The 25,284-nt window shown below is 41.1% G+C and overlaps 1 protein-coding gene across 11 annotated transcripts in view; it reads right to left on the reverse strand.

Moving 5' to 3' along the window:
- Positions 1 to 25,284, reverse strand: part of KCNT1 (potassium sodium-activated channel subfamily T member 1) — a 247,956-nt gene that overhangs the window by 132,127 nt on the left and 90,545 nt on the right. For 2 of the 11 annotated variants that reach the window (XM_056812718.1, XM_056812713.1), the window contains exon 1: positions 3,280 to 3,801. The exons of 3 other annotated variants lie outside the window; for them this stretch is intronic. In XM_056812718.1, coding sequence (XP_056668696.1) covers positions 3,280 to 3,437 — 158 coding nt within the window. In that variant the 5' untranslated portion in view covers positions 3,438 to 3,801. Of the gene's footprint in view, positions 1 to 3,279; positions 3,856 to 25,284 lie in introns of those variants that run through there. 6 more of the 11 variants (XM_056812714.1, XM_056812716.1, XM_056812711.1 and 3 more) reach the window with 6 other exon arrangements.

Here is a 25,284-nt window from a genome sequence, read left to right on the forward strand (position 1 = left end):
ATACTTAATCTCTGCCTGCCTCAGCTGCCCAATCTGTAAAGTTTGAAAAATAGTAACACCAACCTCCCAGGGCTGTTGTGAGGATCAAATGAGATAATGAAAGTACTGTTGAATTGATTGCTATTATTACTATTATCCATTGAAGGAGAAAACATGGCCACCATTCTCATGGATCTCAAAGTCTTCTTAGGAAATAAGACCTTTTTCTTTTCTTTTCTTTTCTTTTCTTTTCTTTTCTTTTCTTTTCTTTTCTTTTTTTTTGGAAACACATTATCTCCACCTTAAAATCAACCCTAAGTATTGGTTCCAAGGCAGAAGAGAGGTAAGGTCTAGTCAACTGGGGTTAAGTGACCTGCCCAGAGCCACACAGCTAGGAAGTTTCCGCCTAGCTGCCTTGATAAGACTAATTATTTCCACTAGCTTTTTAGTTAATTTTCTTGAATTCTCTAAGTATACCATCATATCATCTACAAAGAATGATAGATTAGTTTCCTCATTGTCTACTTGAATCCCTTCAGTTTCCTTTTCTTCTCTAATTGCTAAAACTGCTAGCAAAGACTCTTCAATATAGGGCCACGATCACATTGGGACACTGTCCCACTTGGAAATACTGGGGATCTAGCTGAAGAATATTCTTCCTCAGTTTTGTATACCTTAGAACTATTCCGACAGTTTCTTTAATAGAAAACACCAGCAGGTATACACTTCAGCTCAAGTGTTGGATAGTAAATGGTGGGAATAAAGGGAATGCACTAGAGAGGAGTCGGAAAATGATTCCTCTTAGAGGTGGGATGGGACCTCACATGGCAAGTTCTCCTTTTGGCCCTGCAGTCTGCTTTCTCTCTTACTGTGCTGGAGAGAAGTCCTTGGGAGCTACAAAAATGGCCCTGATGGTAGAGAAGGAATGAGTTTTATTGCATCTCTCATGTGCCAGGCACTGCGCTAAGAAAGCACTTTACAAGTATTATCTCACCTCTGTAGAAGCAGAACCATAGCAACTGAGTTCCTTACATTTCTGTGACACTTTAAGGTTTAAAAAATATCTTCGCAAAACCCTGGGAGACAAATTATGATTTTTGCTCAAAATGATCAGAACTAGGATTTGAACCCAAGTCTCCTGACAGGTCAGTGTCTGTTCGACCTGATCATGCTATAGGGAATTTGAACCTAATTCTTCTGAAGACCCTTTAGCTGCTGCTTGGTAATCTGAGAAGCCCATTTCATTCATGAAGTAGCATTTAAAGAATGAAATCTAAGAGTTCAGGCATGGGCAGGATGTTTGAGTAGGAAATTCTGCCTTTACTACTAACTTTCTAATGTGTGATCTAGGGCCAGTTACTTAATCTCTCTGAGCCTTGGTTTCATATGCCCCATAGGAACACACTTTCTTGTGTGGTTTCCCTCTCTGGGCAGCTGTGAGGATCAAATGAGATAATGGATCAGAGAAGTGTTTTAGAGATTTGAGAAGTGGTAGAGAGCCCTGATGTAATACAAGGGGACATTAGGATCATATAGGTTGGGAAAGGGAGATCAGCAGGATACCCTGGTTTGCTGTACTACCCTCAGTGATACCATCTGTTTTAGGCATAAATTGGCTTCCCGGCCTCTGTGAATCTCCATCTCTCTTTCTGACTTCCAGAGAGCTGTGAAAGGGCATTGACCTCCTTTCTGAGGAGGGCTTGGACTAGTCCTGGCATCCGGATATGGTCTGAGGCCCGTGCCATCTTCCTCAAGTGTCTGTGTCAGTGGCTCAGCAGGAGAGGAAGAGAACAGGGAGAAGGCGCAGTTGAGGTAAGGGAGGCAGTGAAGTGCCCAGAAGAGAACCCAGGGATGAGAACCAGGAGACTTGGGCTTTAGTACCCATCTGTTATGCAATCTTGAGCAATTCATTTTGCTCTATGGTCTCAGTTTCCCCATCTGCAAAATGGTGATAACTGTCCCTGACCTGCCCACCCTCCCAAAGGGTTATGAGTATCAAGTGAGAGAATAGATTCAAAATGCTTAACAGACTGCAAAACATCTTATAAGTTATAAAATTTTACAAATGTATCCCACAAGGCATTTGGGAGTTCTAGTGAGATACTGGATATGAGAGAGTTTAGGAAAATGAAAAAGACTCCCGAGTGTCAGTGGGCTGTTACTGCCACTCAGGGAAAGGTATCCTCCTGCAAAGTTGACCTGACAGGCTGAGCTTTTCAGGTAGATAGTTTTGCTGATACTGACTCCCTTGACAGCTACTCCTCCCTTTCCCCCTTATCCTGAATCTGTCACATGTGCTCAGTGTTAGCTAGAGGCACCAATTCAGCCTTGAGTCAACTCCTAACCTGCCCTGGGCCACCTCCTTAGACACTTCCCTCTAGAGTAATGCATCTCCTAGCCTCCTAAGCAATGCATGCATTGCAGTGAAGTCACTTCCTCTCTTGGAACCTCAGTTCCTTCTTCTGTAAAATAGGCATACCAATCCCTGCACTGCCTGCCTCTCAGGGCCATTGTCAGGTTCAGATCACAGAATGGATGTGAGTGAAACCATACAAATAAGAAATTGTTATTATTTAGAGGAGTTTAGAAGTGTTCCCCGGGATATGGTAACAGCCTAGCCAGTAGAAAGGGACCTAAGGCTGATAGGGAAAAGCTAGTCTATCTTCCTTTCCACCTGCATACAACGCCCCTAGAATCTTCCTGGAAAGCAAGTAAGGGTTAACCTCCCCCCCCCCCCCCATCCTCAGTGCAATTGTCTGGCATCTTCCATGCAAAAGCTTCTTCCCACGGTGACTAATTTGCATGGGATGGGCTAGTATCAGCCCTCAAAGCCCCATGCTCCCCTGACACAGAGAGATGGGGAGTGAAGGGGGAAGCTAGGGCCCTAAAAGTGAGGAGGTGGGGAGGAAGGGGCCCCCAGAAGCCCATAGGGGGCAACAGGAAATGTATCTCTACAGCCCCCACTGTACCTGGCCAGGGCTTCTCCTTTTTTCCTTCTCCTAAAGGTTTCCTTCAGGTGGGACACTGGGCTTATCTGTGAGCTGAGGTAAGGATGAAATGGCACGGCCCCTTTCCGAGGGTCTCCTCCCGAAATGGTTCTATCCCGTCTTCCCCCTAGGCTGGCTCATAACATCCGCTGGCAAACTGGTCCCTTCAGCACCTGACTCGTAGGCTCACCATGTAGGATTTCCAGACCGCTGGGTTTCTACGAGTTCTGAGAGGACCCGCTTTCTTCCTCCCACCCGATGGGCTTCCTGACCTCCCTCAGCCCCTCCATCGCGATTGCCCACTCAGCAATACCTCTGGCAGATGTCACTGCCCTGGGAGCCCATCCTGTGAGCCGGCAGCAGGGGGCTGATCCCGTAGGGCTCTTCTCCCGGTGTGGCTGCCTGGCCAGCCTTGCTCTCTGATGGGGAATTCTTCAGCTTCGACCGCGCCATCCTGCCTGGCTCTTTCATCCCTCCCCAACTCTCCTGCGGAGGGAGGGGCACTGCTGCGTGCAGCTCAGGGCTGCTGGTGCATACCACGCTGTAACTGGCTCCCTCCCTTCACTCTGCCAGGCATTGGAACAGCCCTGTCTGTCCGGGGGAGAGGGGGAGACTTTCAGAAGGGAGGGAGGGATGGAGGGAAAATCCAAAGATGCACTATGATGAATATGAAGCGGCAGAATATCATTCCCTGAAGCATCCTTATTTTTTCATGGAAATCAAAGACTCGGCTTTTTCCAGGGCTGTCCTCAGACGACTCCATGTTGAACGTTTCTCTTCCCTAGGATCACAGCATCTAGGATTTTAGACCTAGAAGGTACCCAGGATATTCTCTAGTCCTCTGCCTTCATTTCACATATGAGGAAGCTGAGGCCAGAGGGCCAAGGGATTTCCTGGCTCAAGGTCACACATATAGCAGAGTCTTAGACTATGCTGTCTTAGAACCCAACCCTCTCTGTGACTGTCCCCACCTTAGGTCTAGTTCAGGGTGAGAATGCAACCCTGAGAATAAGCAATAGCAATTCTGAATTTGAGTCATAATAGTCAGGACCTCAAGGTTCATGTGCCTCCATCTCCTCATTTTACAGATGGGGAAACTGAATCCTAGAGACCTTAAGTTCTATGCCCAAGGTCATATAAGTGAAGAGTTAAGATAAGAATTCAGATCTCTGAGATCAGAAAGTTAGTGCTTTTTCCTTAAACCAAGTTATATTAAAGATCTGAGACTCTATGACAACTCTAAAGCCATGTCTCCTTACTAGTTGTGTGACTATTGATAACACTTAACCTCTTTTTGCCTCAGATTCCTCAACTATAAAATGGGATAATAATAGCACCTATCTCAGAAAGTTCTTGTGAGGAACAAATGAGATCATATTTGTAAAAAGCACTTAGGACAGTGTCTGGAACACAGTAGGTGCTATATAAATGTTCCTCATTGCCATATTTGACCATTGGGGAAAATGAGACCCAGAAGGGGGCTGTGGGTTACCCACTGTCACTAAAGAATCCTAATTCAAAATGTGATCCTGACCCAGCTATTATGGCTTGTGAAGATTGGATTTATCTATCTCCTGATTGTAACAATGAAGATACTTAGCTCTTTCTTTATTGTGAAGAGAAAATTTTAATCTCCTGATTTTAACAATGAAGGTACTTGGCTCTTCCTTTATAGTGAAGCTAGAATTTTAAGCTACAATCTATTTTTAGATTTTTAACTACAAACGGTGAACTTAACAGAAGAGGATTTAAGTAACCCCAAAAGATAAAATCTAACCAAAGAAGGTGAGAACTAAAGAATGGACAGTTCTGGAGAAAAGCATCTGCTGTGATTGGTAGACTTGAAAATTTAGAGAAGGTGACACAAGAGAAAAAGGTCTTTAAATAGAGGAAAAAAGACAGTCAGTCACCCTGGGCTTTGAGTGAAGGATCAGTCACTGGTAGCTAAAGGGAAGACGGACATTCCGGAGATTCAGAGATTAGGTGGGTGCACTGACTTGAAGAAGGGACCAGAATAGACACCCAGACTACTTGTAGACTGTTACTGTTGGTGAGTGAAAAAGCTGACTTAGTGACCCCGCCTTTCTGGAGATGTGAAGCCTCCAGGAAAGGCCCAACTTCTTGAGACTCTTTTCCCCTGGCTGGGACTTAGAAATTCTAACTGATATAAGAAGAAGTCAGAGTTTTTCTCTTTCTCTCTCATTCCTTAACATCTTCCTTCTATTGTAAATATTGTAAATAAACTACCATAAATTCCATTTACTTTAGTAACTATTTTTGGGATTTAGAAATTAAATCCATGGCGACCACCTAATCAATATATTATCAGTCCAACCACAATTTAAATTTAACAGGCTCCAAACTTTTTCTCCCACCCCTTTTGTTCTGGGTCAGGTTTGAGTACGGGCTAGGGATGGAAGGCAGAGATAAATGAAGGTAAAACTTAAAGACTCTAAGGAAAAAAATCATGACAATGCCTTTGGTTACAATTCAACTTTTGTTTTATACTTGCTCTCCCTCTTCTGTTCTCTGTTCTTTTCTTCACATCCCTGGGAACTTCTGACACACCTACAGTGATGGTGATCATTTGCAGAAACCCAGCTGTCTAAAGATTTAGGACCCTTTCAGTATGACTCAGCTATAGGGTTTGTGCACAGGGAACAGCTTTTCTTTAATCTAAGAGATGGAATTACTTGGCTCACAGAGCATATTCACACTTGCTCAGAAAATGGACCATCAAGTCACTACTCTTAAATGCCAGCAATTTCTACAAGTACAACCTTCTACGGTTCTTTCCTAGGCACTTTTCCTGTCAAAGGGAGTCAGTGACAATATTAAGTCATTTATGCACTTATTGATTAAGAAGAAAATATGTTTAGCACAGTGTTTGGCATATATAAGGTACCTAATAAAGGCTTGTTGTTTGACTTAAGATTGAATTGACAAAGATGAATTAAACACTGTGCTAGATATTGAGAGAGCCACAAAGTTTAGTTATGGCATGGTGCCTGACCTTATGGAACTTGTACTTACAATGGAGAAGTACTGAAAAACACAGATAGCTATAATATCCAATGTGGCATGATAAATGTGTATCCTAAATGCATCAGAAGTAGGAGCATAACAGTGCAAGAGCATAATCAGTGGAGGATTAGGGCATCCGGAGAGTGATTATTAATGGAGGAGGTGGCATTCAAATACAAGGTGCTGAAGTGGACAGAAACCCAAGGCTGAGATCAGAAATGCCAATTAAGGATTTAAGAACACCCTGTCCAAATACTGGCAGAGAGCTAGGATTAATGCAATGCATTACCAAAATCATGAAAACCTAAGGATTTGAGAACTTGCTCAGGTAAATGAGTTTTCAGAGTAGCTAAAGACTGTGCAGAAAAGCCTTTGGGTTTCTACTTTTTTGGCAGGAAATCTCGAATATTTGGAATAGTCTTGTTCCTTCTCCCACCTTACTAAGTGGAGAGGGAGTCATTCTCAAACTGTTGTTTGTATAATGCATCAGGGTTCTGAATTGGAGTGATCTTTGGCTAAGGATGGAAGGGGAGAGATGGGATCTCTGGGAGACAGGCATGGATGTGTACTGACCTTAGGACTTCCTAAAATGTAGTAAAAAGAACCACTCAATGGAAAAAAGGAGAACTAAATTCAAGTCCCAACTGTGTGAGGTTGGGAAGTCATTTAACCTCCCTTAGCTTTAGCTTCCTCACTTATAAAATGACGGAGTTGGCCTAGACCAGAGGTGTCAAACATGGAGTCTGAGCTCCTGAATGCAGAGGAACCAGATTAAAATGTAATTGGGAGGAACTTCCAGGTAATCATGGCTGCAATCTAGACACCACACGCTTCCTCTCCCCGGCACCGAACGAAATAGACCACATCAAAGGAGCATAAAAATCACCTTTGGAGGAACAGAAGGACACCCCAGTACACCCAGTACTCCACCCAGGCAAAGGTACGTGGGATTTGAACATTTCCACACTATAATAAGGAGGAAAAGCTTGCACAGAAAAGTGAACTCAGCCGCCCTTCCCCCATCCCACCTCCCCCACTAAACCAGCGTGAGCTACCTGAGCGCTCACCGGGACAACGAGTGAGTGGGGAACGTCTCTGTCTGGGGGGGGGGGATACTCCAGGGTCCTTGGGATCTGGGGACTGCCAGGAAAAAAGTCTCAGGGTGGTTTCACGGGAGAACCCGGCGCTGAGCATAGGGGGTCTGCGGAGCTGTACTCTGGGCGGTTGCACTGAGCATCTGGGCAGAGCTAAACACCAGGGGTGGACCACGTGCTGATTATCTGGGCAGAGCTGAACACCTGGGCAGTGTGGCTGTGATCAGGGCCCCAGCGCTCTAAGAAACCTCGGAGGCTGGGAAGAACTAGTCTGAGGCAACCTAAATTCACAGAAAACCCGCCCATATCACCCAGACCCCAGACCAAAAAGGAAAGGGGAATAAAATCACCAAAGGGATGGCTCACATGGCCCAAAATCAAGCCTCCAGGAAGAAAGGGAAAAAGGTGACTATTGAAAACTTTTATGGTGGAAGTACCCAAGGAAAAGAGGAGAATGAGGAGGAAATCCAAAAAAATTCAGAACACGCCTCCCAAAATGGAAACTATCAACAAGCTCTGGAAGATCTCAAACTGGAAATTATCCAAAAGATGGAAACCTGGAAAGAAAAATGGGAGAAAGAGATCAGCTGTCTGACAGATAAGAATGCTCAATTGGAAAAAGAACCCGAAGCATCCAATAGAAGGGCAGACAAGGCTGAAAAGCAAAACCAGTCCCTAATGACCAGAATTAAGCATCTCGAAGAAAGTGAGATAATAAAACAGCAAGAATCAATAAAGCAAACCCAAAAAATTAATGAATTAGAAGAAAACATAAAATAGCTCACTGAGAAGGTCACAGATCTGGAAAACAGAGGGAGATGAGAAAATCTCCAAATTATCGGTCTCCCAGAAAAACCAGAGATAAACAATAAACTCGATATTATTCTACAGGAGATTATAAAAGAAAATTGCCCTCACGTTCTGGAGCAAGGGGGCAAAATAGAAATAGAAAGGATTCATAGAATACCTTCTATACTAAATCCCCAAAAGACAACCCCTAGGAATGTAATAGCCAAATTCAAGAGCTTCCAAGTAAAGGAGAAAATCCTACAAGAAGCCAAGAAGAAGAGCTTCAGATATAAGGGGGCTCCCATAAGGATCACACATGACTTAGCGGCTAACACACTAAGAGACCGCAAAGCATGGAACACGATATTTAGAAAGGCAAGAGAGCTGGGTCTCCAACCAAGAATCAACTACCTAGCAAAACTGACAATATACTTCCAGGGGAAAGTATGGGCATTCAACAAAATAGAAGATTTCCAAGCATTTGCTAAGAAAAGACCAGAGCTCTGTGGAAAGTTCGATATCCAAGCACAGAAAGCAAGAGAAACATGAAAAGGTAAATATGAAAGAAAGGGAAAAGGAGATAAATCTTATCTTTTTCTTTAAGTCAAACTCTCTTCTATAAGGACTACATTTACATCAAATTATATATATTAATATGTGGGGAAAATGTTTTGTGTAACTCTTATAAATTGTATCATCATAAGAGTAGTTAGAAGAAACATGCATAGGGAAAGATTGGGGCATTAAGAAGATTTGGGGAAAGTGGGGGCAAGAAAAGAAAAAGGGAGGGGGGAACCGTCGATAATACTAAGAATAACTTCAAGAAATAGGGGGGGAATCAATAGAATAATCTTTCCCATATAAAGATACACATGGGAAGGGGAGGGGAAGAACTCTCATATGAGAAGGAGAGGAAGAGAGCGTGAAGTGGAATTACTTAAACCTTACTCTCAGTGAAATCAAATCTGAGAGGGAAGAACATCTAGATCCAGTGGGATCCTGAATTCTATCTTATCCATTAGGGCAAGAAAGAAAGGAAAATTAAGGAGGGGGTGGGGGAAGGGAGTACAAAAAGGGAGGGAAGGAGAGGGGGGAGGGGAAGGAAGCATAAAAAGGGAGGGGCTAGAAAGGGAAGCATCTCAAGGGAGGGGACTAGGGGGACTGACCTAAAGTAAATCACTGGTTCAAAAGGAGATAGCTAAAGAAGAAAGGTCAGAACTAGGGGAAGATATCAAAATGCCAGTGAATCCACAAATGACAATCATAACTTTGAACGTGAATGGGATGAACTCACCCATAAAACGTAGACAAATAGCAGATTGGATTAGAACCCCAAACCCTACCATATGTTGTCTTCAAGAAACACATATGAGATGGGTTGACACTCACAAGGTTAGAATTAAAGGTTGGAGTAAGACCTTTTGGGCCTCAACTGATAGAAAGAAGGCAGGAGTTGCAATCATGATATCTGACAAAGCCAAAGCACAAATAGACATGATCAAAAGGGATAGGGAAGGTAAATATATTCTGCTAAAAGGGAGTATAGACAATGAGGAAATATCACTAATCAACATGTATGCACCAAATGGTATAGCATCCACATTTTTAATAGAGAAACTAGGAGAATTGAAGGAGGAAATAAACAGTAAAACCATATTAGAGGGAGACTTGAACCAACCACTATCAAATTTAGATAAATCAAACCAAAAAATAAACAAGAAAGAGGTAAAAGAGGTGAATGAAATCTTAGAAAAATTAGAGTTAATAGACATATGGAGAAAAATAAATAGGGACAAAAAAGAATACACCTTCTTTTCAGCACCGCATGGCACATTCACAAAAATAGATCATACACTAGGTCATAGAAACATGGCACTCAAATGCAGAAAAGCAGAAATAATAACTGCAGCCTTCTCAGATCACAAGGCAATTAAAATATTGATCGGCAAGGGTACATGGAGACCCAAATCAAAAATTAATTGGAAATTAAATAACATGATACTCCAAAATCGGATAGTTAGAGAAGAAATCATAGAAACAATTAACAATTTCGTTGAAGAAAATGACAACGGCAAAACATCCTTTCAAACCTTATGGGATGCAGCCAGGCAGTACTTAGAGGAAAATTCATATCCCTGAGTGCATATATTAACAAATTAGGGAGGACAGAGACCAAGGAATTGGAAATGCAAATCAAAAAACTTGAGAATGAACAAATTAAAAACCCCCAGAAGAAAACCATACTAGAGATCCTAAAAATTAAGGGAGAAATTAATAAAATAGAAAGTGACAGAACTATTAAGCTAATAAACAAGACTAGAAGCTGGTACTTTGAAAAAACAGACAAAATAGACAAAGTACTGGTTAATCTAATTAAAAAAAGGAAAGAAGAAAGGCAAATTAACAGCATCAAGGATGAAAAGGGGGATCTCACCTCCAATGAAGAGGAAATTAAGGCAATCATTAAAAACTACTTTGCCCAACTATATGGCAATAAATACACCAACCTAGGTGATATGGATGAATATTTACAAAAATATAAATTGCCTAGACAGAAGAAGAAGACAGAAGAAGAAACTAACAGAAGAAGAAATAGTTTTCTTAAATAATCCCATATCAGAAAAAGAAATCCAACAGGCCATCAAAGAACTTCTTAAGAAAAAATCCCCAGGGCCTGATGGATTCACCAGTGAATTCTATCAAACATTCAGAGAACAGTTAATCCCAATACTATACAAACTATTTGACATAATAAGCAAAGAGGGAGTTCTACCAAACTCCTTTTATGACACAAGCATGGTACTGATTCCAAAACCAGGCAGGCCAAAAACAGAGAAAGAAAATTACAGACCAATCTCCCTAATGAATATAGATGCAAAAATCTTAAATAGGATACTAGCAAAAAGACTCCAGCAAGTGATTAGAAGGGTCATCCATCATGATCAAGTAGGATTTATACCAGGGATGCAGGGCTGGTTCAACATTAGGAAAACTATCCACATGATTGACCACATCAACAAGCAAACTAGCAAGAACCACATGATTATCTCAATAGATGCAGAAAAAGCCTTTGATAAAATACAACACCCATTCCTACTAAAAACACTAGAAAGCATAGGAATAGAAGGGTCATTCCTAAAAATAATAAACAGTATATATCTAAAACCATCAGCTAATATCATCTGCAATGGGGATAAACTAAATCCATTCCCATTAAGATCAGGAGTGAAACAAGGATGCCCATTATCACCTCTATTATTTGACATTGTATTAGAAACACTACCAGTAGCAATTAGAGAAGAAAAAGAAATTGAAGGCATTAAAATAGGCAAGGAGGAGACCAAATTATCGCTCTTTGCAGATGACATGATGGTCTACTTAAAGAATCCTAGAGATTCAACCAAAAAGCTAATCGAAATAATCAACAACTTTAGCAAAGTTGCAGGATACAAAATAAACTCACATAAGTCATCAGCATTTCTATATAATTCCAACACAGCTCAGCAGCAAGAACTAGAAAGAGAAATCCCATTCAAAATTACCCTAGACAAAATAAAATACTTAGGAATCTATCTCCCGAGACAAACACAGGATCTATATGAACACAACCACAAAACACTTTCCACACAACTAAAACTAGACTTGAACAATTGGAAGAACATTAACTGCTCATGGGTAGGACGAGCCAATATAATAAAAATGACCATCCTACCCAAACTCATCTATCTATTTAGTGCCATACCCATGGAACTTCCAAAAATGTTTTTTACTGATTTAGAAAAAACCATAACAAAGTTCATTTGGAAGAACAAAAGATCAAGGATATCCAGGGAAATAATGAAAAAAAAATACAAAGGAAGGGGGTCTTGCAGTCCCAGATCTCAGACTATATTACAAAGCAGCGGTCATCAAAACAATTTGGTACTGGCTAAGAGACAGAAAGGAGGATCAGTGGAATAGATTGGGGGCAAGCAACCTCAGCAAGACAGTATATGACAAACCCAAAGATCCCAGCTTTTGGGACAAAAATCCACTATTTCATAAAAACTGCTGGGAAAATTGGAGGACAGAGTGGGAAAGATTAGGCTTAGATCAACACCTCACACCCTAAACCAAGATAAATTCAAAATGGGTGAATGACTTGAACATAAAGAAGGAAACTATAAGAAAATTAAGCAAACACAGAATAGTATACATGTCAGACCTTTGGGAAGGGAAATACTTCAAAACCAAGCAAGAATTATAAAGAGTTACAAAATGCAAAATAAATAATCTGGATTACATCAAATTAAAAAGTTTTTGTACAAACAAAACCAATGTAACCAAAATCAGAAGGGTAGCAACAAATTGGGAAACATTCTTCATAAAAACCTCTGACAAAGGTTTAATTACTCAAATTTATAAAGAACTAAATCAATTGTACAAAAAATCAAGCCATTCTCCAATTGACAAATGGGCAAGGGACATGAACAGGCAGTTCTCAGCCAAAGAAATCAAAACTATTAATAAGCACATGAAAAAGTGCTCTACATCTCTTATAATCAGAGAGATGCAAATCAAAACAACTCTGAGGTATCACCTCACACCTAGCAGATTGGCTAACATGACAGCTATGGAAAGTAATGAATGCTGGAGGGGATGAGGCAAAGTGGGGACATTAATTCATTGCTGGTGGAGCTGTGAATTGATCCAACCATTCTGGAGGGCAATTTGGAACTATGCCCAAAGGGCGATAAAAGAATGTCTACCCTTTGATCCAGCCATAGCACTGCTGGGTCTGTACCCCAAAGAGATAATGGACAAAAAGACTTGTACAAAAATATTCATAGCTGTGCTCTTTGTGGTGGCCAAAAATTGGAAAATGAGGGGATGCCCTTCAATTGGGGAATGGCTGAACAAATTGTGGTATATGTTGGTGATGGAATACTATTGTGCTAAAAGGAATAATAAAGTGGAGGAATTCCATGGAGACTGGAACAACCTCCAGGAAGTGATGCAGAGCGAAAGAAGCAGAACCAGGAAAACATTGTACACAGAGACTGATACATTGTGGTACAATCGAAGGTGATGGACTTCTCCATTAGTATCAATGCAATTTCACTGAACAATCTGCAGGGATCTAAAAAAAATACTACCTACAAGCAGAGAACTGTGGGAGTAAAAACACCGATGAAAAGCAACTGCTTGACTACAGGGTTGGAGGGGATAAGACTGAGGAGAGACTCTAAATGAACATTCTAATGCAAATTCCAACAACAGGGAAATGGGTTGGAGTCAAGAACACATGTGATAACCAGTGGAATCATGCGTCGGCTATGGGAGAGGGAAAGGCGGGGGGGGGGGGGGGGGAGGAAAAGAAAATGATCTTTGTTTCCAGTGAATAATGTATGAAAACGACTAAATAAAATAATGTTTAAAAATGTAATTGGGAAATATTTAACAAAACAAATAAAAATGCAATAAAACATTAGGTAATATTACATTTTAAAACTAAGTTATTATGCATCTCATAGAGATCCTTATGCATGAGTTAGTGTACATTTGTATTTGAGTTTGACACCACTGGGTTCTTTACCTGAGACTTATTTTAAAATATGTGCATATATTTTTGAGAATTATTTACATGAAATTGGTTTTCTTGGTAACTATATGTACTTAATTTTATGCATTTAAAAATATTATTCTGAAAGGGAATCCATAGATTTTGCCATAGGTCTGAGGAATCCATAGTACAAAAAAAGGTTAACTCCTGGTTCAATGAACTAGGGCTCCTTCTAGTTTTTATATTGTATGTGTGTGTGTGTGTGTGTGTGTGTGTGTGTGTGTGTGTGTGCATATGCATGCTTGAAAAATCCCTTATATAAACCCATTTTCTTGTGTTTGGGGTCTTTCTCTTGAAGTGGGTACTCAGAAAAATGATACGTTCCTTATTTTTTGCCAATCCCAATACCCCTTGAGGTAGTAGAAAAATTCAAATTCTCTCTCAGACACTGACTAGCTGTTTGACATTGAGCAAATCACTTAATCTCTTTATTAGGTCTCAGTTTCTTCAACTGTAAAAATGGGGATAATAATAGCACCTATCTCACAGCATTTTGTGAGAAGAGTATCTGGCACATAGTAGGTATTTAGTAAATGCTTATTTCCCTGCTGGTCTGACCAAAATCATGAAGACCATAGTTAGATCTAGGGACTCGTAGGGGTTGGTTTCTCAGGGCAGGCACCAACTAGATCCCAGGCATTCATTTCTCCAATTTTCAGGCAAAAAATTGATTCCCAAATTAATAGGATTGGATGAAAGGTTGCATTGGATGGAAATCTTAAAGTTGATAGGCATTGGAAAAGGATACAACTAGCTTATGCTACATCTCTATAAGTCTTGGCCTAGTGCCAGCTAGTTCTTCCTTTTCTGAGAGATATATTTCAGAGCTCCTTGTTGGCCAGCTGCTTCTGCTACTTTCCTGAAGCAAACAACTTGCCAACTCAATTAAGGCAATGTCTGCTGGGTGAATTCTCAGCTGTGGCCACTGCCACCACTTCCTCTTTCTTTCCTTATTCTCTCTATTATAATTTATAATAATTATAACTACTACCACAACAATAATACATCTATGTAGCAGTTCAAGGTATGCAAAGTGCTTTACATACATTATCTTTTTAGAGCCTCACAGCAATTCTGCTAGAAAAGAATTATAGACGTTGTTCATCCTTTGTTTTCATTGAGGACCAATGACATCATGAGGTGATGTCTTGACTCATGTGAACTGGATTTAAGTGAGGCAGAATTACACAAACTCATCAATTTGCATCCAGCCATCACTATACAATGGCATGACGAAAGTCAGGATGACTGTTGATGGTCTGGGATGCAATGGATGACCTTGGTATACCTTGGTATCTTCAATGTTGGATTGAGTTCAAAGCCCTCCACAACACCTGTTTCAGGCACCTTCATGGCCAATAGAGCAAACTGTTTTCATTTACCTGTTCCACTGGGGAAGGTCTTCACATGCTTGGGTAAACATTACCCTAATTCACTGATAGGTTTGGCTACCAGCCACATGGTTTAGCCTATCTGCCCAGATGATTTTACCAGGATATGGCCCCTGTGCATGCTACAGATTCTGGGAGCCACAGGTGAGAGTTAGGTGACAAGTGGAGGACATCAAAGGTGGATGAACAGCCTTGAAAAGTGTAAAAACTCTCACACCAGGGATGCTTGTTCTCCCTGAGCACCCCATGTACCCTACCGATGAACAAATCACAGCACTTCAATTCCTTTCCTTGTTCAGCCATTAACTCTGAGAACCATATTCAGTTTTTATAAGCTTCTCCTTGTTTTTTTGGAGGGGGTGTAATAGAGGAGTGTATTTGGTAGAATGGGGGGGGGAGAGAGAGAGAGAGAGAGAGAGAGAGAGAGAGAGAGAGAGAGAGAGAGAGAGAGAGAGAGAGAGAGAGAGAGAGGTAAGGCAAAGGAGGGGTATCTGGTATTAAAGTTTGGCCAGGAAAGAGGAGGGAGAGTCTGTGGTTTCCCCCCCTTCATCCTCCAGTCTGTGATGACTCCTCCTAAAACTGTCTTGTTACTTCCTACATCTAAGCTATTTCTACCCAGCAAAGTTCTTTAGGGGGAGAGAGATCACCTCACTCCCCCTCCCTCAATTATAACTGTCCTTTAATTCAGTCTTTAGTCAGTTATAATGGAAAACAAAATTTATTCTAATGTAACAGGGATGTAGGATGAAGTTGGGAAAGGTTGGCAGATTGAGGCAAAGGGAAAGAGGAAGGAATCCCTAGCTGTCTAACCCCCCCCAAAGTTGAGGTGACTTGAGCTTAATGGCCTCAAGCCCCTGAGGGGTTCAGAGTGATGAACCCTAGCTTTAGCCCTGCCCAGAAGGTGCCTCAGTTCAGGAGAGGAGACTGTGATGATTCTTCTTGTGGAATCTCTTCTTTTCAGCTTCTGTCTACTTGTTGGAGGGGTTTTGGGAGGATAGAGATCAGGAGTTAATGAAAGAAAGGTTTTCTTGGGATCAGGACCCAGTCAAAGACTGAACCTTCTCAGTAGCTGTCTCAAAGCCAGAGCCTTGGCTCCAACTGCCTCTCTCTGGGTTCCTTTCCTTGGGATTCCAAATCTTCTCAGCCCATCACCCGCTGCTGCTGGAATCTTTGCAGCCACTCCAGGCTTTTTCCATTTCCAAAAGGTCTCTGGGTTTTCTTCTCTCCCACAGTGGGCAGGGACTCCTTAATTTTTTCTTTCTGCACATACTTTTTTTTCCCTTTGTACTCAAGATTTCCCTGATCCCATGTCCACCATTCTAATTGTTTCATCATAGTACCTCAGTTTCTATGAAGAGCAGAGGCCCCAAATGATCATTTTGAAGGGAGGCTTGCAACTTCTCTTTTTGTGATAGTAGAGGTAGATCTGGCTTGACTAATCCATCTGCTTATATACCTATAAGGGTCTTCTGTGTACTTAGCCCCATGCTTAGAGATGAGGGCGAATCACAGATGTAAGAGACAGACGCTACCCTCCATAGTAACATAGTTTAGTAGGGAAGACCAGACAGAGAAACGAGACATATGGAACAGTTGTGTGATTAGTGCCAAATCAGAGGTACTGATGGAAACGGCTATAGAAGCAGATTTGAAAAATAGATTATGTTAGCCTGGGCTGCTTGAGGAAAGGCTTCATGATCATTGAAGAAGGAGTGGATTCAAATAAGTAAAGAGGAGAGATAGCAAAGGGAATGAAATGAAGAAATAGTGGTAGGTGTCTTGTAATGTACATAGTGTTTTGGGGGGAATAGTGAGGACATCTACCCACCACAACCTCAGCACCTTTTAAAGAGGAAGTGTGGAATAGTACAAAGAGAAATGGTCCAGGATACTAGAGAGAGCTCAGGACTTGAAGTCAGTATGATCTGAGTTCAAATCCTGATTCATAGAGTTAACAGTGGTATGACCCTTGGCAAGTTACTCAACCTTTGTTTGTTTCATTTTCCTCATCTGTAAAATGAGGGACTTGGGCTTGATGATATCTAACATATTTTCCAGTTGTAGATATATGATCCTATAAGATCTGGCTCATAGCATGGTACTTGGCATATAGCACCAACTACAAACTTTTTCATTCATTATCCCTTTAAACTTCATAGTTAATTTGACATAATCCAATTTCCAAAATCCAAAATCATGGTCTCTGACTTCTTTTTCTAACTGCTTTATTGTGAAAAAGTATGTGACCTTCATGCAATTTATACTTTTATACAATTTCCCTCTCAATTTTATTATTGTTGGCAACAAATTAGTCCCTATTTGTACTCAGTAATAACCCAAGCTCTGTAGTTCTGTGGGCAAATGCCCCCTTCTTTCCTATCCTCATCATCTCTTTTCTGGGCTATTGTAGTTTAGCTGGCTGGTTGGTCTCCCTACCTTGAATAATTCCCCACTTCTGTTTATCCTTCATTCAGCTGTCAAATTAATCTTTCTAAGGAGATAATCTGACCATGTCACTCTCCCATATTCAATGAACTCCACTGGTTCCTTATCATCTCCTGGATCAAATATAAAATCCTCAGTTTGGCAATCAAAGTGCTTCACAACCACATCTCTTCCTACCTTTGCAGTCTTCTTATACCTTTCTCCTTATCATGCACCCTGTGATACAGTGACAGCTTCCTCCTTGCTGTTCCATGCACCGGACATTTTATCTACAGATTCTGGACATATTTGATGGCTGTTTCACATTCCTGGAGCACTCTTCCTCCTCATCTTCACCTTCTAGTTTCTTTAGCTTTCTTCAGTTCCCAGTTAAAAAAAGGCTTTCTTTTTTTCTCATCTTTTCTTCATCCCTCTCTCCTTCCCTCCTAACCTCCCTCTTATTCCTCTTGCTCCCCACTTCCTTCCTTCCTTCCTTCCTTCTTTCCTTCCTTCCTTCCTTCCTTCCTTCCTTCCTTCCTTCCTTCCTTCCTTCCTTCCTTCCTTCCTTCCTTCCTTCCTTCCTTCCTTCCTTCCTTCTTTCCTTCCTTCCTTCCTTCCTTCCTTCCTTCCTTCCTTCCTTCCTTCCTTCCTTCCTTCCTTCCTTCCTTCCTTCCTTCCTTCCTTCCTTCCTTCCTTCTTTCCTTCCTTCCTTCCTTCCTTCCTTCCTTCCTTCCTTCCTTCCTTCCTTCCTTCCTTCCTTCCTTCCTTCCTTCCTTCCTTCCTTCCTTCCTTCCTTCCTTCCTTCCTTCCTTCCTTTTTCTTTTTCCAAGACTGAAGAGTAGTAAGGGCTAGGCCATTGGGGTTAAATGACTTACCCAGGATCACACAGCTAAGAAGTATCTGCGCCCAAATTTGAATGCAGGTTCTCTTGATTCTAGGCCCAGCACTATATCCATTGTGCTACCTAGATGCCGCCAGAGAAACATTTTTAAAATTCCCCCTAAATGTGAGTGCCTTTCTTCTGTTGATGATCTTTAATTTATTCTGTATGCATGATGTTTATATTTAGTTGTTTTCATGTTGTCTCCCCCAGGAGACTGTGAGCTTCTTGAGGGAGGGATTGTCTTATGCCTCTCTTTGTCTACCAAGAGGTTCGCATAGTGCCTGGCACATAGTAGGTGCTTACTGACTGAACGATCACTAGGATCTATAGACCAGGATAGCCACACTCACTTCATCATGTCAGAATATTCAACCAGTAGAATCTTGCTATTAAACTGAGCAAGAAAATTACTGGGTTTAAAAATCTGAGGATCTGTGTGACTTTACTACTTACCTATCTGGGCCATAGATTCTTCAACTGTGAAATGAGGGTGGCCTAAGGTCCCTTTTAAAGCTAAGTCTATGATGTATGATTCTAAAGTTCATGTAGTTTTCCTCAATTCTCCCAGCTATCACACATAACATGGTATATTCTTGTGCTCACGCTGAAACCCTACTTGGAATTTAATTTTTTTCCTCTTCTCTTGCCTGTCTGGAGGCTACTCTTTCCTTTAGGGTCTGGTCCATGCACCTCCTCTGTGAACCCTTTTCTGACCAGTCCAGGCCACAGTGCTCTCTCTTCCCTGACCTTTTAGAACACGTCCAGCCTAAACCACCCAATAGTACACTTGGTTTTATTGTCTTGCTTGTGCTCTGATTGCATCAAGGGTGAGTGTCACCAGTCTGAGAGCGCCAGGAGCTTGAACACGGCGTCTTCTCCTTCTCTTGTCTCCCTTCACTTTCCTCCCCCTCCCAATTCTTCCCCCTAGCTCTGGGTTCAGGCCAGGCATACGATAAGCACTGATTGGAATCTGAGCTCACCAGGGAGGAAATCTAAGCTTCTCCTTAGACGTCCCAAGTGGTTAAATACAGAGCACAGTTTATAATAATGAGACAAGTTTCTTGTTGCCAAAGGGAACATTAATGGAAGATGAGTGATTGAGGGAATTAGACTGCCTCCTGAAGAATGGCTCTCATTAAGAGAATCTAGCTCCTTGACTGGCCCTTTGAAATAGGTCTTTGCCTGGGAGTAACCATTACTTGCACATGTTGTCAGAACTGCTGGTGACTCATTGCCATTGGGACAATTCTTCTTTCTCCTCAACTAATGATGGAATTTCCTGGGTTCTGTTGGACCTGGGTTCGAGTCTTGCTCTTATCATTTCTGAGCACTATCTTAGGGGAGTTATGTCCTTTTCCTAAGCTTCAGTTGCCTCATTCCTAAACATTCATTGAGCACCTAACACAGGACCTTCTGGGTTATCACGTAATGGATGGAAATTGATGGAAAACGTGGAGGAAAAATCCTGACTAAATCTAGACTAGGGGGTTTACAGGGATTAAATGAAACAGATGATGGTCCTTTTGCAAGTTTGGAGAGCAGAGGGCTTGGAATGATAAGAATTTTGGACTAGGAGTGAGCTGGCTTTGAATCCTGCCTGTCACTAGATTAAGTCATTCAACCTGGGTGTTAGTTTCTTCATTTGTAAGAATGGGGATAATGTACCTTCCTCACAGGGTTTTGGGAGGATCCTTGGAAGATTAATTTCTATCTAGTATTTTGTAGGCCATAAAGCACTAAGTAAATGAATATTATTATTAATATTATAACTAATAATATCATATATACCAATTATAAAATGGAGAGGTAGTCTGATATAATAAAGAGTGGGTTGACCTCAAAGCCAGAAAGATCTGTGTTCAAGATCTGCCAATGAAATACTGGTTGTGTGACCCTGGGCAAGTTAATGCCTCAGAGTTGGGGTTAGGCTAAGTTGATCTGATAAAGATGCATCTTGTAGGTTTCCCCATGGAGGAAGATCTGATGAGGCAGGAAGATACAGACTTTGAAACAGAAATATTTTCTTTGGTCAAGTCCTCCTAGTAGATGGAAGTCATGTAAGGATTTTTATGGCAAGTGCATGTAAAATTTTAAAAAATTATCTCGTCTAAGTAGCTATCTATAATCTCTTCTCCCCAGACAGAAATTAGCCCTCTCCATTTTAAACTTCCATAATATCTTGTTTGTATGTTTCTTTTTCTTGTTTCCCATATTCTATCTCGCATCACGAAAGGTAGCGTGTGATAGTGGAGCTATCATCTACAGCCCAAATATGTCATTTAACCTCCAAGTGTGATAGGTACCGCTAAGACTATATATTAATAGAGGAGTTGCTGATTTGCATCTCTGGATAGATCTTCTGATTCCAGGGAAATCATAGGTCTGGATGAAATAATAACAAAGGAAAAATAATACCAAAGATTTGAGTATGTGCATAGGACCACTGATTTAGAGAAGGGCAGTTAGGTAGCCCAGGGAATAGAACATTGGACCTAGAGTCAGGAAGATCTGAGTTCAAATGTGACCTCAGATACTTACTAGCAAGTCCCTTCACCCTGTTTGCCTCAGTTTTTTGTCATTTGTAAAATGAGCTAGAGAAGTAAATAGCAAACCATTTCAGTATCTTTGCCATGAAAATTCCAAATGGGGTCTTGAAGAATCTGAAATGACTGAACAGGAACAGATTTAGGGCTGGAAGAGACCTTGCTAGTCCAAACTAGTACAACTCCATTATTTTACAGATGAGGAAACTGAGGTCCAGAGAAGTTAAGTGACTTGCCCAAAGTCACCATAGGTGATGTGATAGCCAGGACTGTACTACAAAACTACAATAGACTGTGAATTTCTTTCTTTTTTTTTTTAACCCCTTACCTTCCGTCTTGGAGTCAATACTGTGTATTGGCTTCAAGGCAGAAGAGTGGTAAGGGCTAGGCAATGGGGGTCAAGTGACTTGCCCAGGGTCACACAGCTGGGAAGTGTCTGAGGCCAGATTTGAACCTAGGACCTCCCATCTCCAGGCCTGGCTCTCAATCCACTGAGCTACCCAGCTGCCCCCTGTGAATTTCTTAAGAACAGGGGCAAGGTCTTATAGATCTTTGCCTCTACGCAGGAGGTGGCTGAAGAAACATTAATCAAATTGATTTTTAAAAAGACAAAGAAGGATTCACATACAAATTGGTAAATGGATGAGCAAAGTAAGACATGTGTCAGTTCTGTTCAGCAGAAAAAATGGATTCCCCATCAACATTTTGAATAGGAATGAAATTACTCTTTGCCAAGGGCACTAGTGAATTCTATCTCCTACTCTGCTCAGGTCAGGTTGGTTTTCACCGGCATCTTGATTTTTCAAATTAGAGTGGACTAGAGTGAACCCCAGTTTCAAGAATTTTGTGGCATCTCTTTAGAGACAACTTGAAGGTTCAAATTTCATTTCTCCAAGTTTCCTTACAACTAAAATCCCGAATCTTGACATATATACTTCGAAAGGTGAATCAGTTTCTCATTCTGGAAAATGGGAAAGTTTGAATGTCTACTATTAATTTACTTAGGTAGAAGGGTACATGCTATTTCACAGTTTCAGTCATTTATTGAAGATTCTGGTCTTCCTACCCAACCCCCAATTTTTCTCCAGCCACCAGCTGCCTTTGTATTATTGGTTTGGAGCCAAAAAGTCACTGGATGCCCTCAAATTTCTCCTGAGTTGGAATCTGTCTTCTCTTAGGCTCAGCCTGCTTTCTTTGGGTCAGGAATTGTGATTTCCTTGGGCTCCAAAACATTAATCGTGCTGGCTCAGAAACTGTGCAGTTTTGCCTAAAGATAAAGAAACTGTGTGGGAGGAATGATCGTGAGACACAAGAATTGGGGGTGGGGGGAGGTAGGGATAATGCCCAGCTGTTGTACTGACCCCCTCACCACCCACCATGCACTCAGGCTGATGGCATATCAGGTGATCTGGGTAGAGAAAGTTACTTCCAGGCAATGTCTTGTCAGCAATTTCAGGAAATACAGGGCCCTGGGTTAGGATTTTAAATATAATTCTCTCCCTTCCTCTCCTCCCCCATTCCCCGGGGGATCGCTATGCATTGTGACAGTTCTTTCCCTATGCTAAAATGCTGTCTCTGAGAAAAATGTGAAGGCAATAGACATTTCAAACACCGGCATTGAGCTCCCCTGGAGTACAGGCTCTTTCTGTACAGGGGGTATGGTGGAAAGAGCATTTGTTGGATTTGGGGTTAGAGGTCTTGGGTTTAAATTCTGATTCTGTTTTTGGTGACCTCAAACATGGGCCTCAGTTTTCTACTCTGTAAAATGGGGGGTGGTTATACTAGATGACCTCTAAGGTCTTTTTTTGGCTCTAAATCTATGACCCATTAATATTGATAATCCCTAAAGTTCCTTCTAGGTCAGAGTCCTATGATCCCCCTCTGACAACTCAGCTCAGGGGTTTCCCAGCAATTAGGAACCTGTGGGGATACTGAGTACACATGCTTTTGGGAAAGGAATTCTAGCCACAAATTGTAGCTTTTCTTTTCACAGGAATCAGAGACTGTCCACTATAACTTTGACCCTTGCTGCTCATTGCTTGAACTATTGCTATCCCTGGCTCTGAAGATACCAAAGTGACCTTGGACAGACTCATGGGGCCCCAGTTTTCTCATCTGTAAAATGAGACCGTTGGACAAGGTAAACCCATTTTCAGCATTAAAATCTATTACCCTATGATTCAAACAAGTCTTTTCAGCTCCACTCCCCTTACCAATCCATCCTTTAGATTGCAACCGGCCTACTTTTCCCTGGGCATTTGGCAAATTATACATAAATCTGACCATGTCATTCTGCTTACAAGCTTCCAGGGACTCGCTTTTGCCTACCAAGTGAAATGAAAAATCCTTTCCCTGGATTCCTAATTTGGTGATTATTTTTTTTTTTGCCCTTTTAATCTTATCACCTAGTCAGTCAACAAACATTTATTAAGCATTTATTATGTTCTAGGCCTGTGCTAAGTGCTTAATTTTATATCTATGTTCCAAAAAAAAAAAAAGAAATACTTGTGTTCCCTTATACATCATGACAATAATGATAAGCCTTTACACAGTACTTAAAGGTTTGCAAAGTGCTTTCCATCTCTTATCTCATTAATTCTCACAGTGACCTGGTGATGCAGGTATTACAATTATCTTCATTTTATAGGAAATTGGGGCCATGAGAGATGAAATATTTTTTTCCCTAGAGTTATCATCATCTGGTTAGTAATGATTTGAAAACAAGTCCCTTGAAAGGTACAAATAGAGATTTTTTTCAACTGAAGAAATAAAAGCCACATATAGACATATGAAAAAATGCTCTGTCACTACTGATTAGAGAAATGCAAATCAAAATTTCTGAGATATCTCATACCTAGCCGATTAACTAAACTAATAAAAGGGCATAAAGACAAATGTTGGAGGGAATGTGGCGAAATAGGAACATTAATGCACTGTTGGTAAAACTGCAAACTGATACAACTATTTTGGAGAGCAATTTGGAATTATATCCAGAGAGTTACAAACTTGTACACACCCTTAAACTCAGCAATATCAATGTTGGGCCTGTTTCTCAAGGAGATCAGGAAAAAAGGGAAAGAATTTACATGGTCCCAAATATTTATAGTAGCTCTCTTTGCTGTGGGAAAGAATTGGAAATGAAAAGGATGTTCATTGGTTAGGGAATGGCTGAACAAATTGTCATAAATGATTGTGATGGAATTCTACTGAGCCATAAGAAATGATGAACAGATTTAAAAAACTTGGAAAGATCTACATGAGATTATGAAGAGCCAAACGAGTAGAACCAAGAGAACATTATATATAGGTACAGAATTATTAGTTGAAGAATAATTTGCGAATGCCCACCTCCAGAGAATGAATTGATAAACAGAAACACAAAAGACATATAAAAGTCTTCCTGGTGCCAAGTCCAGTATTCAATCCACCATACCATGCTGCCTTCCTTGGACTGAATACTTAAAAAAAAGTGACTTCTGATGTTTGTGGAAAGGAGAGGGAAAAGGATTCTAAAAGGACCTGGGCTCTAGATGGAAAGATCTTAGGAGACAGGCAGTGGAAGTCTGCAATCCTACAAAGAACTCAGTAGGGGAGACTGAAGATAGCATCTTCCAGATCCGATTAGAAGGGTTAGTGCTTTATATCTTGGATGTCTGGTAGAACAAGCACATGCAAGAGGATATGAATGAGCAGCAAAAAGTGCTCACAAAGCTAATTGGTTGGGCCACATTAGGAGACAACAACACACTGAAGGATCAGAATTTGGGGTGTCTGAGAGTGAGACTATTTTATACATTGGGCTGCTCCAGCCGAGTTATAATCTAAGTGGAGGTGGTTGGGGCAGAAAGGGTGCTAGGAGGGGAAAGAAATCTTGGACACTTGTTCATCCTTTAGGAGGGTAGTCATTATGGTGATTTTAGGATGTAGAGGACAATTGCTGAAGGGTAAATTGAGGCATTAAGGGACTCATAAATCCTGGAAAAAGAAGGAGGTCTTTCCTATTGTGTGATATCACTTTCACAGGTGCTGGGAGATTGGTGAGGATTCAGAAAAATGAGCTGGACTAAATAATTAAGCATGTATTTGTCTGAGGGACTTGGTACCTTTGCTAAGCAAATCATCACTTTCTGTAGTTTTATATTAAATATATGTATATGTGAATTTGATAGTGAAATGTATGTGCTTCAATACTTCAAGGATTTGTGATTTCATATGAATGGGTGCTTACTTCTACCAATGCAGAACATAACAACTTTATAGCTTAGTATATGGTCTTCAAGGACTATAATTTAAAAAAAAATTCTTCTTCCTGAAGGAAACTGAAGAGTGACTTCAATGAACTTGTCCTCAGAGGATAGAAACATGGTCCACATTAGAAACCATTTGAGATTGGTCAGATCTCCTGAAGTTTGCTCCAGGTTGGCATAATCTTCAAGAACCTTGGGTAATTTTCATGCCACAATGAAGTTGGAGGAGGACATTACACTACACCCTTTGGAGGAGTTGCAGTCACATCTATGTGTTCAGGCGCCTGTGCTTTGCAGGAAGTATTATGCCTGTTGATTGCC

The sequence above is a fragment of the Monodelphis domestica genome, chromosome 1 (assembly GCF_027887165.1).
Source record: "Monodelphis domestica isolate mMonDom1 chromosome 1, mMonDom1.pri, whole genome shotgun sequence".
NCBI lineage: Eukaryota > Metazoa > Chordata > Mammalia > Didelphimorphia > Didelphidae > Monodelphis > Monodelphis domestica.